The sequence below is a fragment of the Podarcis muralis genome, chromosome 9, assembly GCF_964188315.1.
Source record: "Podarcis muralis chromosome 9, rPodMur119.hap1.1, whole genome shotgun sequence".
NCBI classification, from domain to species: Eukaryota; Metazoa; Chordata; class Lepidosauria; order Squamata; family Lacertidae; genus Podarcis; species Podarcis muralis.
In genome coordinates, this window is record NC_135663.1 from 11,526,829 (window position 1) to 11,544,833 (window position 18,005).

The 18,005-nt window shown below is 45.0% G+C and overlaps 1 protein-coding gene across 4 annotated transcripts in view; it reads left to right on the plus strand.

Annotated features, from left to right (window-relative positions):
* The window catches only part of FRAS1 (Fraser extracellular matrix complex subunit 1), a 355,216-nt gene that overhangs the window by 247,649 nt on the left and 89,562 nt on the right, over window positions 1-18,005 (plus strand). For all 4 annotated transcript variants that reach the window (XR_013394125.1, XM_077933767.1, XM_077933768.1 and 1 more), the window contains exons 29-32: window positions 3,810-3,960; window positions 13,322-13,500; window positions 16,035-16,151; window positions 17,682-17,796. Coding sequence is in view for 3 of the 4 variants with exons in the window: in XM_077933767.1 (XP_077789893.1) it covers window positions 3,810-3,960; window positions 13,322-13,500; window positions 16,035-16,151; window positions 17,682-17,796 (562 nt within the window). In the remaining variant the exon portion in view is untranslated. The remainder of the gene's footprint in view (window positions 1-3,809; window positions 3,961-13,321; window positions 13,501-16,034; window positions 16,152-17,681; window positions 17,797-18,005) is intronic.

Here is an 18,005-nt window from a genome sequence, read left to right on the forward strand (position 1 = left end):
GGCACTTCCAAAATATTTGCAAAACACAAGCAGGGCTCCCCACCCTCCTTTGTTGCTGTTGCTTGAAACAGCTTGGGTCATGTGCAGAGTTCTTTTTCCAGAGGTGAACAGAAATGGCCTTTCATTTGTTGCATGTTGGGAAAATACCCCAGAGCATGCAAAGAGCTGCAGTCTCCATTTTTTCCATATGGTCAAATCTCTCTTTGATTTTAGAAAGGGATTAATAATGCCTTCTAGTGTCTTGTCCATTTTCTGATAAGGGAGCACATAAAGTCTTGACCTCCATCATTCCTTTTTAACCATGGGGTCTCGTGTGAGCCTTGTAAAATCAAAAGAATATCCTTCAAGTGAGCAGAGTCTTTATACACCTTTCTTGGCCCTGTAAAGGGTTTTATGATGTAGCTGAGGTCTCTTGTTTGCATAAATAAAATTTAATAGATTTTTTTGGACCACGCAGAATTGGATAAGATGACAGGGAGAATTTGAAACCAGCGGGACCAGAAATTCTTGAAAGGTTGGAGTAAATATACGAGTTATCTGAAAGATAGTTGTAACCCAACTGACTACGCTTGTAGGACTACAATAAGTTTTGTAAGGAGAGCTATATGAAATATTGCAGAAAAGATTTATGAGAATTAATTTTAAGTTACGGATTATTAAAAGTAATAGGATAACAAATGTAAGATTAAGAGATGAGGTTTGAAAATCATTAGACGTGGTTGATGGAAGTCTCAAGCTAAAATAGCCAAAATGTTGTATAAGATGAGATGAGATGTTCTGTTTGGAAAATATATGTAAAAACTAATAAAAATGTATATTTTTTTTAAAAAAAGATTTTTTTGCCAACTATTAACATGAGAGATGGGTCTGCTTATTGGTAAGACTTGGAATAAATAAAGAAGACATGGTAATAGCAACATCTTTGTTATAGAAACTCTGCCCAATCTTGAGAATGAAAGCTTTGACCAGTTGTAGAACTTAGTTGTTAAAGCTTTTATCAAGGCAGTGAAGTCGTGTCCAACACTTCGTGACCCCATGGACCAGAGCACGTCAGGCTTCCACTGCCTCTCGCAGTTTGGTCAAACTCATGCTGGTAGCTTCAAGAACACTGTCCAACCATCTCATCCTCTATCGTCCCCTTCTCCTTGTGATCTTTCCCAACATCAGGGGCTTTTCCAGGGAGTCTTCTCTTCTCATGAGGTGGCCAAAGTATTGGAGCCTCAGCTTCATGATCTGTCCTTCCAGTGAGCACTCGGGGCTGATTTCCTTCAGAATGGAGAGGTTTGATCTTCTTGCAGTCCATGGGACTCTCAAGAGTCTCCTCCAACACCATGATTCAAAAGCATCAATTCTTCGGCGATCAGCCTTCTTTATGGTTATAGAGTGTTAGAGAACACCAATTTTCTCGGTGCAGGATTTTGGTTATTTTGGTGCTGAGTTCAAATACTTCCATTGTAAATTGCTGACACCAAATCCTGCCAGAATTTTTACAAAGCTGGCTTAGAACTGGTGAATCAAAAGTAATAAGTTTGGAGGGTTGGCAGCTTTGACGGCAGCAGATCTGTTCTATGCTTATGATACTAGTTTGTTCTCTTGTTAATTGTGCTGTTTAAAATGTGCGTTTTACATTTGACTTCCTTTTCTTTTGAAGCATTTGGGATAATTGTTGTTGTTAAGTTTGCTGCGTTAAATGTGCATTCTATAGTTGACCTCCTTTGTAACGTTTTATTTTGAAATCTTAAAGATACTATTTTAGTTTCCAGTTAATTTATATTTTATGTTTGACTTCAGCAATTTTTTATTCTGGATTGTTTTAATTGATGTTTTAATGTATTGTAAATTGCTTTGGGATTCCATTCTTAAAAACAGAAAGCAGTATAGAAATGAAATGAACAGTAATAATAATAATAATAATAATAATAATAATAATAATAACAACAACAACAACAACAACAACAACAACCTCCTTCACTATTATTTATTTGTTGGATTAAAGCATCAAAGTCTGCCAAGAAGGAATGTTGTCTCAAAAATGAGTGGAGAAATGATTAGATAAGGGCGGGAGGGGGGACGAATTCTTCTTTTTGTCCATTGAGGAGGAATAAAAGCAAACTCTCCAGCATTCCACTGATGAAATCCTAGCCCCTTTTAGATTTGTGGATTTGTGGAGGGGAGCAATGGCAATGTACATGACTGAGGAGAGAGCCCTTTACGCCTACAGTTGTATGTAGGGACCCTCAGGCCCAAGGTGGCCCTCCAAACCTCTCTTCCTGGCCCTCAGGACTGCTTCCACATATAGTTGAAGTGAATATAAGGCGGATTCAATCTAGAAACTCCTTGAAATTTTAAAAATACGTATATACTTAAGAGTATTCCTTGATGCTTAAGCAAAGCAGTTTTTTGATCCCACATGCTTACAGGACTTCAAAGCACATCCAGACTCCCTGGTTTCTCCCTTGATGTAATAATTCTGATAATCTTCTTCACCTTTTCAAGAGGTCCGCTCTCTATGAAACGCCTACTACTAAGCTTCTCTTAAGTGCAATGGATTCAGCAGCAAAAGATTTTTTTTAATGTTCTGCTTAACATTATTATTATTATTACATTTTATTTCATTACTATAAAGTTATTGTTATTGTTAATTTATTAATATTTTATTATTAATAATAATATATATATACAGCCCTCTGTCTCAGGGCGGTTCACAACACAAAATCACGACATAAAAGCACAAAAATACATTATAAAAATAATTAAGACAATTAACAAAACTACAAACTAATAAAAATATACCCCCCAACAAAAGCCCCTAACCCCACAAATGCAAATACAAAAATCTAACATATGACATTTTGAAACATTTTAAAACAAGAGCTTTTTTAAAAAATCAAACAGCAGCAGCCTTTAGCTAGTACTTACCTTTCCTATTTTAATGAGCACATTGGGGCCCCCATCCCACTCCCAGAGACCCCTGAGATGTTCCTACTAAGATTGTTCCTCAATATTTAAGGTGGTTGTGCTCTTTCCCCAAATCCCTGGTCTCCCCAAATCAAGTCTCCTGACACCTTACTGCAGGGGTGGGGAACCTAAGGAGCTGAACATGGCCCTCCATCCCTGTCTGGCCCTCAGGACACTTAGCCACACCCTCTGTCTCCAAGCCACACCCCTCAGTGGTTCAGCTTCGCACCCCAAATGTTTTCACCTGGATGGAATACGTCATTGAACTCTGATCCTAGCCCTTGCTTGTCTGGGAGGAGGATACAGAGATGTGTGAGAGTGTATGTAGGACCCAGCCTATTTTACAAAGGAAAAATTTACATCTGTTGCTCCACCCACTTTTCTGGCCCCTGGATGGTTGCTGAGAAGGGAATGTGGCCCTTGGATTGAGAAAGGGTTCCGCATCCCTGAGAAAAAAGTAAGTGGTGGCTGCTTCAGGTTTTCAGTTAAACTTCTAATACAGTGGACACTCGGGTTGTGAACGTGATCTGTGCGGGATGCACGTTCACAACCCGCAGCATTCGCAACCCGTGTCTGTGCACCCGTGGGTTGCAATTCGGTGCTTCTGTGCATGTGCAAAGTGCAATTTAGCGCTTCTGCGCATGCGCGACCGCCAAAACCCGGAAGTGACCCATTCTGGTACTTCTGGGTTTCGGCGGTCCGCAACCCGAAAAAAATGCAACCTGAAGCGGCTGTAACCTGAGGTATGACTGTAATACTACCTAAGATGGTCAGCCTTATTCATGTCTTCGAAATGTGTTTCCTCTTCGTCAGCATTTAATGACTGTGGTCGCTTTCTGTCTTCTTTGCAGAGCAATGGGCTGCCGCGATTGGTTGCCAGCTCGATGGTGTGGGTCCCGGAGGGAGGGATGCTGCAAATCACCAACAGAATTCTGCAAGCTGAGGTGCCAGGGGTCAGCGATTCCGCGATCGTCTACACCATTAGAGATCAGCCACGATACGGTAAGCAGTGGGCGTATGAAACCGCCCTGAAGAATCTATCAAGCCTTACAGAAAATCAGCTTCCTTTTTCCTGAAATTGCCAGGGCTACCTTGCTTGAGCAGAACATTTGCCTTGAACTTCGTTTTAGATAAAATTAGGTGGCAATGCAGAAGTCTGCAGGAGGTGCCTGAGAATTTTCACTAACCACTGAAGCTTCCTTTGATATTCCTGCACATTTCTTCACCTTTGCCTTAGGTTTCTCAGTTAAAAACCCAAAATCCAGGAAACAGCTCCATGTCTGCTTATGGAGCCAGTTTATCCTGACAGTTTTCTTGCTGTATATATATATATATATATATATATATGTGTGTGTGTGTGTGTGTGTGTGTGTGTGTGTGTGTGTGTGTGTTTGTATAACAAACCAGATGCCGTTTAAAGCAACGGCTGGCAGAGAGAGAGCTCACGTATAAAACCGCCGCAGTCGAAGTGACTTTAGCAGAGGCCTTACGCTGTTGATGGGGTCTCTCTGCTAATTAGTATGAACGAGAAGCATTATTGTAAAAGACAGCAATCTTATCCTCAGGGGTTCTTATTTTCCCAGAGCCTGTTCTCTTTCTGAAGTTATAATTCCTCTCCTTGTATCGTCCCAATTATCTCCTCGACAACTAATTGATGACACAAACAAGGGAAGCTATTGCTTCAGGACAGGAGTAAGTAGATGAAAACCCCTGAACTTGGAAGTTATCAGAAATACTCAGGTTTTACTTTTTTCCTGTGATACATTCTTTTTAGAACTTAAATAAATAAACTTTAGGGAAGCACAGAAAGCAGGGTTTTTGTAAAATAATGTGTGGCCTATAGACATCCCCCAGATGCCCCATTTTCCCTGCATGTTGGGAGGTCTCTAGACTAGAAATGGCCCATTTAAATTAGATGTGAAGCAGAAGATGGTTTGCTGAAGTTTACATTGGTATCCCCACCTCTTCTCAACAGAGCTCGGGATGGTGTGCTTTGATGTGGGCTACTTTAACCTCACAACAACCCTGTGAGTTAGGCTCAGCTGAGAGTGGTGCATGTGGCGTTGTGGTCTAAACCACAGAGCCTAGGGCTTGCCAATCAGAAGGTTGGCGGTTCGAATCCCTGCGACGGGGTGAGCTCCCATTGCTCGGTCCCAGCTCCTGCCCACCTAGTAGTTTGAAAGCATGTCAAAGTGCAAGTAGATAAATAGGTACCACTCCGGCAGGAAGGTAAACGGTGTTTCCGTGCTGTGCTCTGGTTCGCCAGAAGTGGCTTAGTCATGCTGGCCGCATGACCCGGAAGCTGTCTGTGGACAAACGCTGGCTCCCTCGGCCTATAGAGCGAGATGATCACCGCAACCCCAGAGTCGTCTGCGACTGGACCTAACGGTCAGGGGTACCTTTATCTTTACTTTAACCTCACAACAACCCTGTGAGTTAGGCTCAGCTGAGAGAGAGAATTCAGTTGGCCCAACCTGAAAGCTTCATGATGCTGTAGAAATTTGAATGTTGGGCTGTGTAACCAGTTTTAGACCCAATAGATCTACTCTGAGCAAAACTTAACACCATCCACTTGCATTGTTTTTATGCTAAATATGGCAGCAAGGTACCATCTTAGGAGAAACATTCCCGTGTATGAGTGACAGACAGTCAGACAGACAGACAGATAGCAAGGGCATGCTTTTTCTAAAAAGCATGGCAGGCAACCCACAGGACCAAAAAGGTTGCCCATCTCTGGTCTTAACCATGGAAGTGGCTCTCCAGAGTTTCAGATAAAGGTAGAAACAAGATTTCAGAGAATCTCCCGGACTTCGCTCCTCCCCTTTGTGGGTCCTATTGCTAATCATTTCCTCCTGCATCTTTTATAATAATCCAAATCTTTTACCTCTCCATTGTGTCCAAAATTCACCATTTAACTACAAGTGTTATTCCAATCCTGCTAACAATTTTAACTGTTTACAATGGTTTTTAAGATGAATTATAAATTCCCCCCATTCCTTATTAAAATTTTGGTCTTCCTGATTTCTGATTCTTCCGGTCATTTTAGCCATTTCAGCATAATCCAACAACTTGATCTGCCATTCCTCTCTGGTAGGGCGTGGAAAAACCTTTAAACTTAAAAGTTTTTCCATGATCTATTTGGGGAAGCTGGAGACTGAACCTTGAGACGGTCCACATGGAAAACATGAGCTCTTTTTCTGAGCTACAACCCTTTCAGTGGAGCCTTCTATTTCCTGTAACTATTTCCTAGTCGTTTTGTGTTATTTATCTAACAAGGGAGATATTTGCCCACTACACGACGACCATTAAGCCGACCAACAACACTTCTGGCTCCAGTAAGCTTCTCTTTGCCAACTCCCGCAAGTCTTACAATAGAGAAAGAGAGAGATCATCATTATTACTATCGGTCAATGTCCCTCCCACATCCCCGGCAATGATTCGAGCTAAATTTAGCTACCGCAGTGTGATTTCACAAAGGACAGAGGAAGTATCAATTACATGCCAGATTGGCTTGGTGTGTGGGTTTATTTAATTGAGATGTATGCATTTTAAATAATTCAGCAGTTAGATATTAAATAGACATCGCGGAAGCCCCGATGGGACTCGATCTGTCAGGAGCACAAACACGGGCCGCGAGACAGCGGCCTCCAAACTGTCAGCGTAATGGAATCTGTAACTCCGGTGTCAAAATAGATTACAGGCCTCAGTGGCTGCGTCCCATCAGCAACCCAGAGGACAGCTGCAGGCAGCGGCGCTAATATTGAATCCCAATATTATTGTCAGTGTGATAGGATTTCTGTTGAGAGTTGTCCCAACGTCTGTAATAATGCTGGAGGAGAGCAGGTTTTACAAAGCTTCCGGTGTTGCTGAGCTCTCTCCGGCCTCATAAATACAAAATGGAACATCCTCAGCAGGAGCTTCTGAGAGGTCGGTTCTGCTTCCTGAGGTCCGAGCCGGCTGAGGAGAAAGCAAGGGCTTAGCATACTAGTACAGTGGTACCTTGGGTTACATACGCTTCAGGTTACATACGCTTCAGGTTACACACTCCCCTAACCCAGAAATAGTGCTTCAGGTTAAGAACTTTGCTTCAGGGTAAGAACAGAAATTGGGCTCCGGAGGCGCAGCGGCAGCAGGAGGCCCCATTAGCCAAAATGGTGCTTCAGGTTAAGAACAGTTTCAGGTTAAGAACAGACCTCCGGAATGAATTAAGTACTTAACCTGAGGTACCACTGTATACCCTGTATTCGTGAAGGAGCATCTCAACCACCAACGTTGAGCCAAGACATTGAGCTCCAGTGCCAAGGGCCTTCTGGCAGTTCCCTCCCTCAAGAAGTGAAGTTATAGGGAACCAGGCAGAGGGCCTTTTTGGTAGTGGTGCCTGCCTTGTGGAACACCCTCCCATCATATGTCAAGGAAATAAACAATGATCTGACTTTTCGAAGACATCTGAAGACAGCCCTGTATAGGGAAGCTTTTTAACGTCTGATGTTTTATTGTGTTTTCAAAACTCTCTTGGGAGCTGCCCAGAGTGGCTTGCGCAACCTAGTCAGATGCATGATGTTAAGTTGTGGGTACATACAAATATTTATTATTTGTATTATTATTAGCGTAGGAGTAGGAACTGTGGCCCGGAAGCTGCCTTATATGGACCATTGGGTCCACCTAGCTCTGTAATGTCAACACGGACTGGCAGTGGCTGCCTGTGATTTCAGGCAGCGTGCTCTCCCTGCCCTACCTGAAGATGCTGGTACCTTCTGCATGCCAAGCAGGTGCTCTCTGAGGGCAACCTCAGAGCTGAAGTGGGCCCAGTCAGGACCAGACAGAAGTGCTGGTGGGTGCCGAGGTGGGTGCCGAGACTGGAAGAACAGCAGCTGGCTGAGAGAAACCTCCTGAGAACTATTCATTCCAGCAATGGCCTGGCAGAGGCTGAGAGGTTCTGTGCAGTTAGGCCACCCATTCCTATTCCTCAGCTGGTCCTCCCCCCAAGTAGGCCAACTCCTCAATTCTATGATTCTATTTCTTCCACAAATCTGCAGGGTCTGATGATACTTCCCTCCAGTGTTCAGGTGATGCCATTTTGTCTACATAACCCATGACTCACATCCCCTGAACTTTGGAAATAGAGGGAATGATGCTATAGCCTCTTCACTCAGAGGTCAGGTGAGATCTGCCTCCCCCAACACCCGGTCAACCCTCAGCCTTAACCTTTCCCCTTTACTGCCTGATTTCATGGAACTTAAATCCAACTATAGGTAGGTAGCCGTGTTGGTCTGACGTAGTCGAAACAAAATTTTAAAAATCCTTCCAGTAGCACCTTAAGGTAAAGGTAAAGGGACCCCTGACCATTAGGTCCAGTCGTGACCAACTCTGGGGTTGTGGCACTCATGTCACTTTACTGGCCGAGGGATCCGGTGTACAGCTTCTGGGTCATGTGGCCAGCATGACTAAGCCACTTCCGGCGAACTAGAGCAGTGCACGGAAACGCCTTTTCCCTCCCCGCCGGAGCGGTACCTATTTATCTACTTGCACTTTGACATGCTTTTGAACTGCTAGGTTGGCAGGAGCAGGGACCGAACAACGGGAGCTCACCCCGTCGCGTGGATTCGAACTGCCGACCTTCTGATCGGCAAGTCCTAGGCTCTGTGGTTTAACCCACAGCGCCATCCGCGTCCCACTCAGTAGCACCTTAGAGACCAACTAAGTTTGTTATTGGTATGAGCTTTCGTGTGCATGCACACTTCTTCAGATACCTGAAGAAGTGTGCGTACACACGATACCTGTATCTTCAGATACCTGTATCTGAAGAAGTGTGCATGCACACAAAAGCTCATACCAATAGCGAACTTAGTTGGTCTCTAAGGTGCTACTGGAGGGAATTTTTTTTATTTTGTTAAATCCAGCTCTCAGCCAGGTAACCAGGCTGCTCCACAACCTTGTGGGGAAGAATTGCAGAGCGAATGCACCTTCATTTATGCCTTTGGCTGGTCATGTTTTCCCACAGCATGAGCAGGAGATGTTTTGCATCTCCATCCCGCAATGACAAGAATGTAAGAGGAGCTCTGCGGGATCAAATGAAAAGGTTTACCTTTTCCCCCCTGTCCTGTTTCCTACAGTGGCCAGTTGGGTTAGCTGCTTCTGGTATGCCCACCTACAGGGCCTGAAGATGGTCGCCCTTTTGATGTCCTATTGTCCCCCCCCCCCGCCTCCCATATTCAAATGTGTGGGGCTTGCAGTTATTGCCTATTCAGCTGCTACTGCTCATCTGCATTGTCTGAAGCTGCCCTTGGATTTGCGTAACTATCGTCTCGCTTCCCTGGGACTGCCTTCGAAAAGTCCTCTTTCATTGGAAGAGAGAGCATAAGTAACATCTGGTGTTTTTGTAGAGATCAGTATGTTTGTTAGATGTGCATGTTACAAAGGATTAATGTAGGATGCTTCAGCCGGTGTTCCTTGCAAGGCAGGCCTTCAAATCCAGCAAGGCGTGAACATGTCCTGCGGGCGTTTTTCTCCTTTTCTCCGTTGTTTGAAATATTTCTAAACTCCCCCCTCCATTCAATGTATTCCAGGGTAGTGAATGCAAAAAAAATTATTCAGATGAAACACAAAAACCCATTGCAATCATAGCTGTTTGCAGACCGAGAGGCAATAGGAAAGGGTGTAAAAACTTAAAAGTAGACAGAGAAGCAACAAAAACTTCTTAAAATGCCGGAGCGGTTAGCTAAACTGACTTGTTAGAAAACAAAGAAATGTATAGAAAGATGAGCATTATACACCAGGCTTTAGAATGAGGGGAATATATAGAGCACACAGAATTGGAAGGGATCCCCAGGGTCATCTAGTCCAGCTCGGACCCACAACCCTGAGATTAAGAATCTCATGCTCTACCAACTGAGCTATGATAACGTTGTGCTTTTTAATTCCTTTTCATCCATTAAAATAAGCAGAACTAACTTTTCAACGGGAGAAGAACAAGTGGTGTAAGATTTTGTATCAGTATAGTTCTGCATTCTTTTTTTCTTCTTTGTCGACAACGGCAACCACACAAAACGCTACTGCAAATAAAAATGCTCCTGCCTGGTGCTCAAAAGACTGCAACGCTGGTACCACCATATACCTCCAACCTTTAGCAAAAAGCTGCGGGTTCTGCGTTAGCGTCCTGGTCATTGCTGACAATCGCCGCTTGAAAGGCCATCTCCCTCTTCATCTCTCCTTCCTTAGGCGAAGTGGTGTTCCTGGTCCCGATGCCGGAATCCATCAGGCTCTCCTCCTCTGATGGTGATTAACAACCTAAGCCTTTAATGAGGCTTCAGGCACGTTCCTCTTTACGCAGACAGCAGAAGGAGCTGGAAATATGTGCTACATCGCTACGTTTATTTCTAACTACGCAGGTCAGAAAAGAATATGCATCTGCTGTCTGTGAGAGTCAGAGAACAACCGGAACAAAGAAACAGGAAACCAGTAACATCAACATCCGTCTCCCGTGAGACTTCCAACTGTCTGGAATGTAAACAGAGTCTTGTGACTCCAAAAACTGCACAGTGGCATAACAGAAATCTAACAGAAAGGCTATCTCCCTCTTTATCTCTCCTTCTTTAGGTGAAGTGGTGTTTTTGGTCCCTTGGCGTATTCTCTCCAACAGTTTAATAATCTCTCCAACAGTCTTCTAAAAGAGTCTCTAAAGGAGGTGGATAACGCTGAAATATTGAGGAGGTTTTCCGCAGCGTTGCTGTAACAGAGCCTCTCTAACGGGCTTGGAAATATATTACCGTAATTTTCGCTCCAAAACACGCACTTTTTTGCTCCTAGAAAGTAAGGGAAAATGCCTGTGCGTGTTATGGAGCGAATGCACGGATCGGAGCCATGGCTGCCGTCAGTCAAGCAAAGCGGGAGCCACTTACAGGCTCTACGAGGCTCTGACTTTGCTTGCTTTAAAGCGACCTGGAGCCGGGGAGGAGCGAGGGAAGGAGAGCCATGGCAGCAAAGCCGGCAGCAGCCGCTTACAAGGGAGGAGGGACAGACGCTAGCAAAAGTCCGTGCGCTCTCTAAACAGAGCAATGAGGCTGCAGAGGGAGGGCAGGAAAGATAAAATTTAAGCAACTAGCAGCAAAATAAAACCAACCTCGAGCTCTGAGCCACGCAGTGAAAACCAGGAAGTAAAAAAAAAAGGCTGGGGAGGGATGAGGGAGAGAGGAAAACTTTGCAAATCCCCGCGTCTCAGCTGGGACGGAGCAGCTTGTTTTCAGGCAGGATAGATTTGAGCATTGGCTGGGTCCTAGTGCCCCTATCTCTTTTTTGTGCTCCATTCTATTGCTGCTGGTGGCTGCTTATCATTCAGGCTGCAAGGAGGAGCGCTTTTACACAGCTAATGGCGAATCCCCTGCAATCCAAGCCCTCCTCACTTGCTCAAATCTATTCTGCCTCAAAACAAGGAGCGGACGGAAAAGGCTGCAAACTGTTAAATGGAAAAAACCCAGGCACAGGGCAAATACCTTAAGTATACCTTTAAAGCAACAGTGCTCTTTCCCTCCCTCCTCCCCGCTCAGCTCGCAGGAAAGCTCCTTCTCTACACCCCCCACGCGTGCTCCTTGTCCCTTGAGTTCTTTTCCTTCCCTCCCCACTTAAAACGTGGTTACAAAGCACGGATCCACATGGATCCTCAGGATTTTTGCGCTGGGTCACCCCAAATTCACCATCAGATCACATAGCATTTCCATGGCTATAGCCTGCACCAAAAAACACACACGCACCCACTGTTTCATGGGGGCGCAATGGCGCAAAAACGTGGTTACAAAGCATGGATCCACATGGATCCTCAGGATTTTTGCATTGGGCTACCCCAAACTCACTGTCAGATCACATGTCTGTGGCCACAGCATGAACCACAAAAATCATACACCCACTGTTTCGTTTAGAATATTTTTTCCTTGTTTTCCTCCTCTAAAAACTATGTGCGTGTTATGGTCTGGTGCGTGTTATAGAGCGAAAAATACGGTAATCACGTATTGTGTCCCAGGGGCCAATTGGCTTCGTAATTGTTTAGTAAAAATAGAGAATTAACCTTGCCCACTATTTATATTAGGGCTGGGTTCCTTAATTTATCCTCTGTCTTTCGTATTTATTCTCAGTTCGGATCTCACTCATTCAGTCAGACTATTTACTAACCTCCTCTCTCCTACAACTCACCTCCTGCGCCATCTTGCCTCCGCTGCCGAGGGAAATCCCATAAATAAAAACAAAGGAAACCTGGGCGTCTCCTAGCTTCGTATCGGCTGTGCGCTTAAAAAATAAGCCCTTCAAACAAAAAAGGAACCCTTTCACACGCAGGAGACCCCGTTCTTATCTCCCAGGGATTCCGACGCTGTTCACAGTTGAAGCTCCGGGCGTTTCGCTGTGGAGTCGGCACTCCCCGATTCGCGCTGGCGGTCGCCGTTCTCTCGTTCTCTCTCTGTGTCTCTCCCAGAGATGGTGGGTCGACCGCGTCCACGCCGCCGGTGGCCTGTCCCCCAAGGGTTTCCCCCCTGGAGTTTCGGGGTACGCTTCGCCCTTGCGTTCTCCCCACAATTCCACAGCGCCCAGAAAACCAAGAGCTGGCTTTCTGTGCTTCCTCGCTGCTCGCGTCCGGAACCGGAAGTCCAAGAATCTCATGCTCTACCAACTGAGCTATGATAACGTTGTGCTTTTTAATTCCTTTTCATCCATTAAAATAAGCAGAACTAACTTTTCAACGGGAGAAGAACAAGTGGTGTAAGATTTTGTATCAGTATAGTTCTGCATTCTTTTTTTCTTCTTTGTCGACAACGGCAACCACACAAAACGCTACTGCAAATAAAAATGCTCCTGCCTGGTGCTCAAAAGACTGCAACGCTGGTACCACCATATACCTCCAACCTTTAGCAAAAAGCTGCGGGTTCTGCGTTAGCGTCCTGGTCATTGCTGACAATCGCCGCTTGAAAGGCCATCTCCCTCTTCATCTCTCCTTCCTTAGGCGAAGTGGTGTTCCTGGTCCCGATGCCGGAATCCATCAGGCTCTCCTCCTCTGATGGTGATTAACAACCTAAGCCTTTAATGAGGCTTCAGGCACGTTCCTCTTTACGCAGACAGCAGAAGGAGCTGGAAATATGTGCTACATCGCTACGTTTATTTCTAACTACGCAGGTCAGAAAAGAATATGCATCTGCTGTCTGTGAGAGTCAGAGAACAACCGGAACAAAGAAACAGGAAACCAGTAACATCAACATCCGTCTCCCGTGAGACTTCCAACTGTCTGGAATGTAAACAGAGTCTTGTGACTCCAAAAACTGCACAGTGGCATAACAGAAATCTAACAGAAAGGCTATCTCCCTCTTTATCTCTCCTTCTTTAGGTGAAGTGGTGTTTCTGGTCCTGATGCCGGCAGATGACCCCGGGCCAGTATGGCAGCCTCTGCCTGACGGAAGAGGAGCCACACCAACCACCTCGTTCACACAGCGAGACATCAACGAAGGCGTGATCTGGTACAGGCACTCTGGATCCGAGACGGAGAGTGACTCCTTTCGCTTCCAGGCATGTTATGCGTCACCAAACTCCTTGCTTATTTAATCCCTCACAGAACTGCTTTCCTGACCGCTTGCCAGCCACGGCATCAGTTGCACTTGTCAGATTCCTCATAGCTGTTGGCAAAGGTCCCTGCTAGGGCTGGGCGATATCTGGTTTTCAGCACTGTGGTGCATCACCAACTGAACCTTGCCATATACTCAGGAGTCAGCAACCTTTTTCAGTCGTGGGCCAGTCCACCGTCCCTCAGACTACGTGGTGGGCCGGACTATATTTTGAAAAAAGAATGAATGGATTCCTATGCCCCACAAATAACCCAGACATGCATTTTAAATAAAAGCATACATTCTACTCATGTAAAAACACCAGGCAGGCCCCACATATAACCCAGAGATGCATTTTAAATAAAAGGACACATTCTACTCATGTAAAAACACACTGATTCCTGGACCGTCCGTGGGCTGGATTTAGAAGGTGATTGGGCCACATCCAGCCCCTGGGCTTTAGGTTGCCTACCCCTGCATATACTGATATATCACAATGTTTGAAATAAGGATGGAGCTACGCAGAGGTGTTGGCTGGCTTCACGGTTTTCCCCACATTGTGGTTTTTACATAGCACACATACACACACACATCATGATATTCACGATATATTGCCAGGTCAAAAATTATGAAACCGATATCACGATATGGATTTGGATGTTATATTGATATATCACCCAGCCCTAGTCCCTGCAGGCATAGAACTGTGTTACTATCAGGCCTCTTTCCCAAGATACGATTATTATTATTTTTTTTAAAATGCCAAGTTGTGTTTCTCAACAAGGCCCCTCTCATTAGGTTTAACACTCTCCTGAAAGGCTAAGCTAACTCGAACGCTTGTGTGCCGTGTTTTGTACGTTTGCCTCACTGCATAGAAGCAGTTACGGTAGCACTCGGGAGGCAATTAAAGTAATTTCTGAGGTAATTAACATAAGTGATAATGAGGAAGTGTTGAAGTGCCGGATGTTGAACAAGCTAATCTTTAATTTAATGGCTGTGTTGCTGTTAACTTGCATGCATTTTGCATGACTGAGGGGTGCTGTTTTCCTTGCTGTAGCACCTTGCTGCTGGGGCCATAATTGTAGGGTAAATTGTGCCAGGGGAGAGAAGCCACAGCTAGCTCTATCCTACCGCAAAACAATAATCCATCTGCCGGCTTCCTGATGAATGGGGTTGGTGCTGCGGAGGAAATGCAGATGAATTATTTTTTTGTTAGCGCTCAGGGAACTACGCTTCCAGTGACCTCTAATAAAAACGGATCCCACAAGTCAATTTATGGATTTATTATTTACTTGTTGGAATATTTTTTTTAATGTTGCCATTTCCCATGGTTCCGTTGATAAAACATTTGGCTGCAGTCCAGAAAACGGAGTAGAATACATGGGCTCTCTGTTCCCATCCGCGAAAGGGAAATTCTCCATGTCCCCACAGACATTTCATGCTGCAACATTCTGAGCCCATTCTCTTGCTCAAGAGAATACAGTTGGAAATTCTGAGCTGCAATATTATTATTATTATTATTATTATTATTATTATTATTATTATTATTATTTCGCTTCTCAATCCTTCTGAATTCAGAGCATTGTTTGCACATCAACTTCTTGTCTTCCATGGGATTCCTGCTCTCCAGAATGCATGTCCGCCATTCTGTGGCACATTCTCAGGTACCTCCTCAGTTCATGAATGGCACTCTGGCCAAGCTTTTGGGACCCCATGATTGCCTTACATGAATGGAGAGTATGTTCTGGAGCATCCCAATGCTCCCTTTTTGATGTGCTTCACAGAAGAAAATTGGTAAGCTGACTCGCAGGGAAGTTCATACAGTGGTACCTCTGGATGTGAACGGGATCCGTTCCGGAGCCCTGTTCGCATCCTGAAGCGAACGCAACCCATGTCTGTGCGTGCGCGGGCCTCGATTTGCCACTTCCGCACATGCGCATGATGTCATTTTGAGTGTGCATGCGTGAGTAGCGAAACTCGGAAGTAACGTGCTCCGTTACTTCCGGGTCGCCGCGGAGCATAACCTGAAAACGCTCAACCTGGAGCACATTTAACCCGAGGTATGACTGTTCTGGATGCTACCAGCATGAGTTTGACTAAACTGCAGGAGGCAGTGGAAGACAGGAGTGCCTGGCGTACTCTGGTCCAGGGGGTCATGAAGAGTCGGACACGACTAAACGACTGAACAACAACAACATGACTGTAATTGATGACATCAAGGGACCCCTGATAATCTTCTGAAGAGTGCAACAACACAACACAACAATGGTGTTTGTTGAGAAAAGACTATGAATTGGTTTATTTGTATGTTCTTCCTGCACAGAATGAGTGTCTAGCCTGTAGGAAACTAGGCAGAGGTTTTTTTGTGTGTGTTTTTTTAAGAAAGCAATTTTTGGAGATGCGCAGATTATGCAATAAACCTTAGAAGGCAGCTGCTGCACCTGTTTGTTATGATGTGTAAAAAAATCCTCATTCATTTCTGTGATGCCACATTTGCAGGTCTCTAGTGCTGTTGCCCCACAAGCCCATCTGGAGACGCACTTGCTCAACATTGCCATCCTGCCTCACACTCCAGAGTCCCCCATGATCTCCCTGGGCTCTTCTTTCCACATGACCGTAAGTCCAACCCAAGGCAATAAACAGTGAAAAGAAGTTGCTCCTCTGTATTTCCTGGGTGTTTTTTTTAATCCATTGGTAAAGAATATTCTGCAACTAAAGCTGCAATCCAGTATCTGGTCACCATTGAACTCCAGGGGGCTTCTGAGTAGATATATTCATAAGACTGCACTGTTAGATCGCGTAACCTCCCCTCTTCCATCTAGAGAGCCAAACCAATGCCTAACCGCCAATACTCAGAAAGTTGTGAGGATTTGCTACGAGGTAGGTGAAAACCAAGTGGCTGGTGCCAATTTGCCAAGTGGAAAAATTCCTACCAGGCCCCTCAACGGTGACCAACCAAGGTCCATAGCAAGGTCAACGAATGAAAACCTTATTCAGCGGGAGGGTGGGAAAAGCAGGAACAGCTGATAAGTGGCAAAGAGGGAGATCCCCAGCAACATCCTGCTTTAAATAAGGCAGGCCACACCCCCAGAGCCAGCCAATTAGCTGGCCAGGAGGTGACATGGCCGGGAATCCCCCCCAATCGCGCAGGACTGGGGCCATGAAGCCCACAACTCCATCTCCTCCGAAGGGCAAAAGTAGCTTTCTATCACTCTCAAAGCCCATCTAGTCTTGGGCGAAGGAGGGTCAGGAATGCTGTCCAAGGACACCAAATCTGCCAGCTGTCCCTCTCCTGGTGTTTCCTCTTCTGGCTGTTCCTCACCCAGTATTTCCCAGCTTTTCCCCTCTGGACTATGCCCCTCTGCAAACCACTGTTCTAAATCAGTACTGTCCTGCCCTTGGGAAGGTTCAGGAAAAGGGTGGGTGGGTGTGGCTCCCACCATTCCTCCTCAGTCCAGTCCCTGACACCGAGTCACTCATCTGAAGTTCCTCTTCAAGAGCTGAAGATAAAAGCATTTTGTCCAGCTCAGCTTTCAGCTGTATGGGAATGACTATTTGCACCATGCTATGGTGTCTTGATTTTGATCCTTTTATAAAGCAAAAAAAAAAAAAATGATAGCGGTATTGGTTGTTCAGAACATTTCTGGGGTTTTATGGCAAATTGCTTGCTATGGAATTTGAGGATTTAATGACATACTATGCTTTACTGATGGGATTCTCCATGCTCTCTGGCAGTGCGTGTGTGTGTGCCCACGCGCAGAGGGACCGTGCTTTTCAATCTATCCTTCATAAAATGGTTTCCTGCATCATCATGATCCAGTCTGTGTGATGCTTTCCTAAATTCTTTCTGAATAGATTGGCTGCAGGAAGGAAGGTGCTCAGTGCCATGTCGAAACAGCTTTAAATAACTTACATAGGGAGGTCAAGTGAAGTTTGGCAGAATTCTAGCTTCATCATGCATTCAGATAGAGGAGGTTTCTGTTTTGAAGTCACTCAAGTTACTCAATCCCAACACTGACATATAACTCCCTATCTCTGTCGTATATCAGCTGCTCCCTTAATTTGTCCATTATGGGGTGTGTTTTTTTGGGAGGTAACTCTCCGAAGCATCTTGGTCTCAGCTTGTCACTTCTTAATTTCTTTCAGGCTCTGGAAGATCGTGTGACCCTGATAGAACCCCATCATCTCTCCTTTGTCAACTCGAAGAGCCCAACTGAGAAAGTCGTGTACAATGTGACTGTACCTTTGCCACCAAATCAAGGCAAGATAATCCAGTAAAGGAGATGTTGTGTTATTTTATTGACAGTTGAAATGTGGAGACTGGCAAAAAAAGCATCAAGGAGGGGATGGATTGTGGGGAAAGAAGCAATGAATCAGGGCTGGCCTAGAATAATGTTTATAGCTAAGCCAGCTCAGGGAAGACCAGAGAGCTGTCTTTAGGTGAAGCCTAAGGATGAGACTATTGCTTCT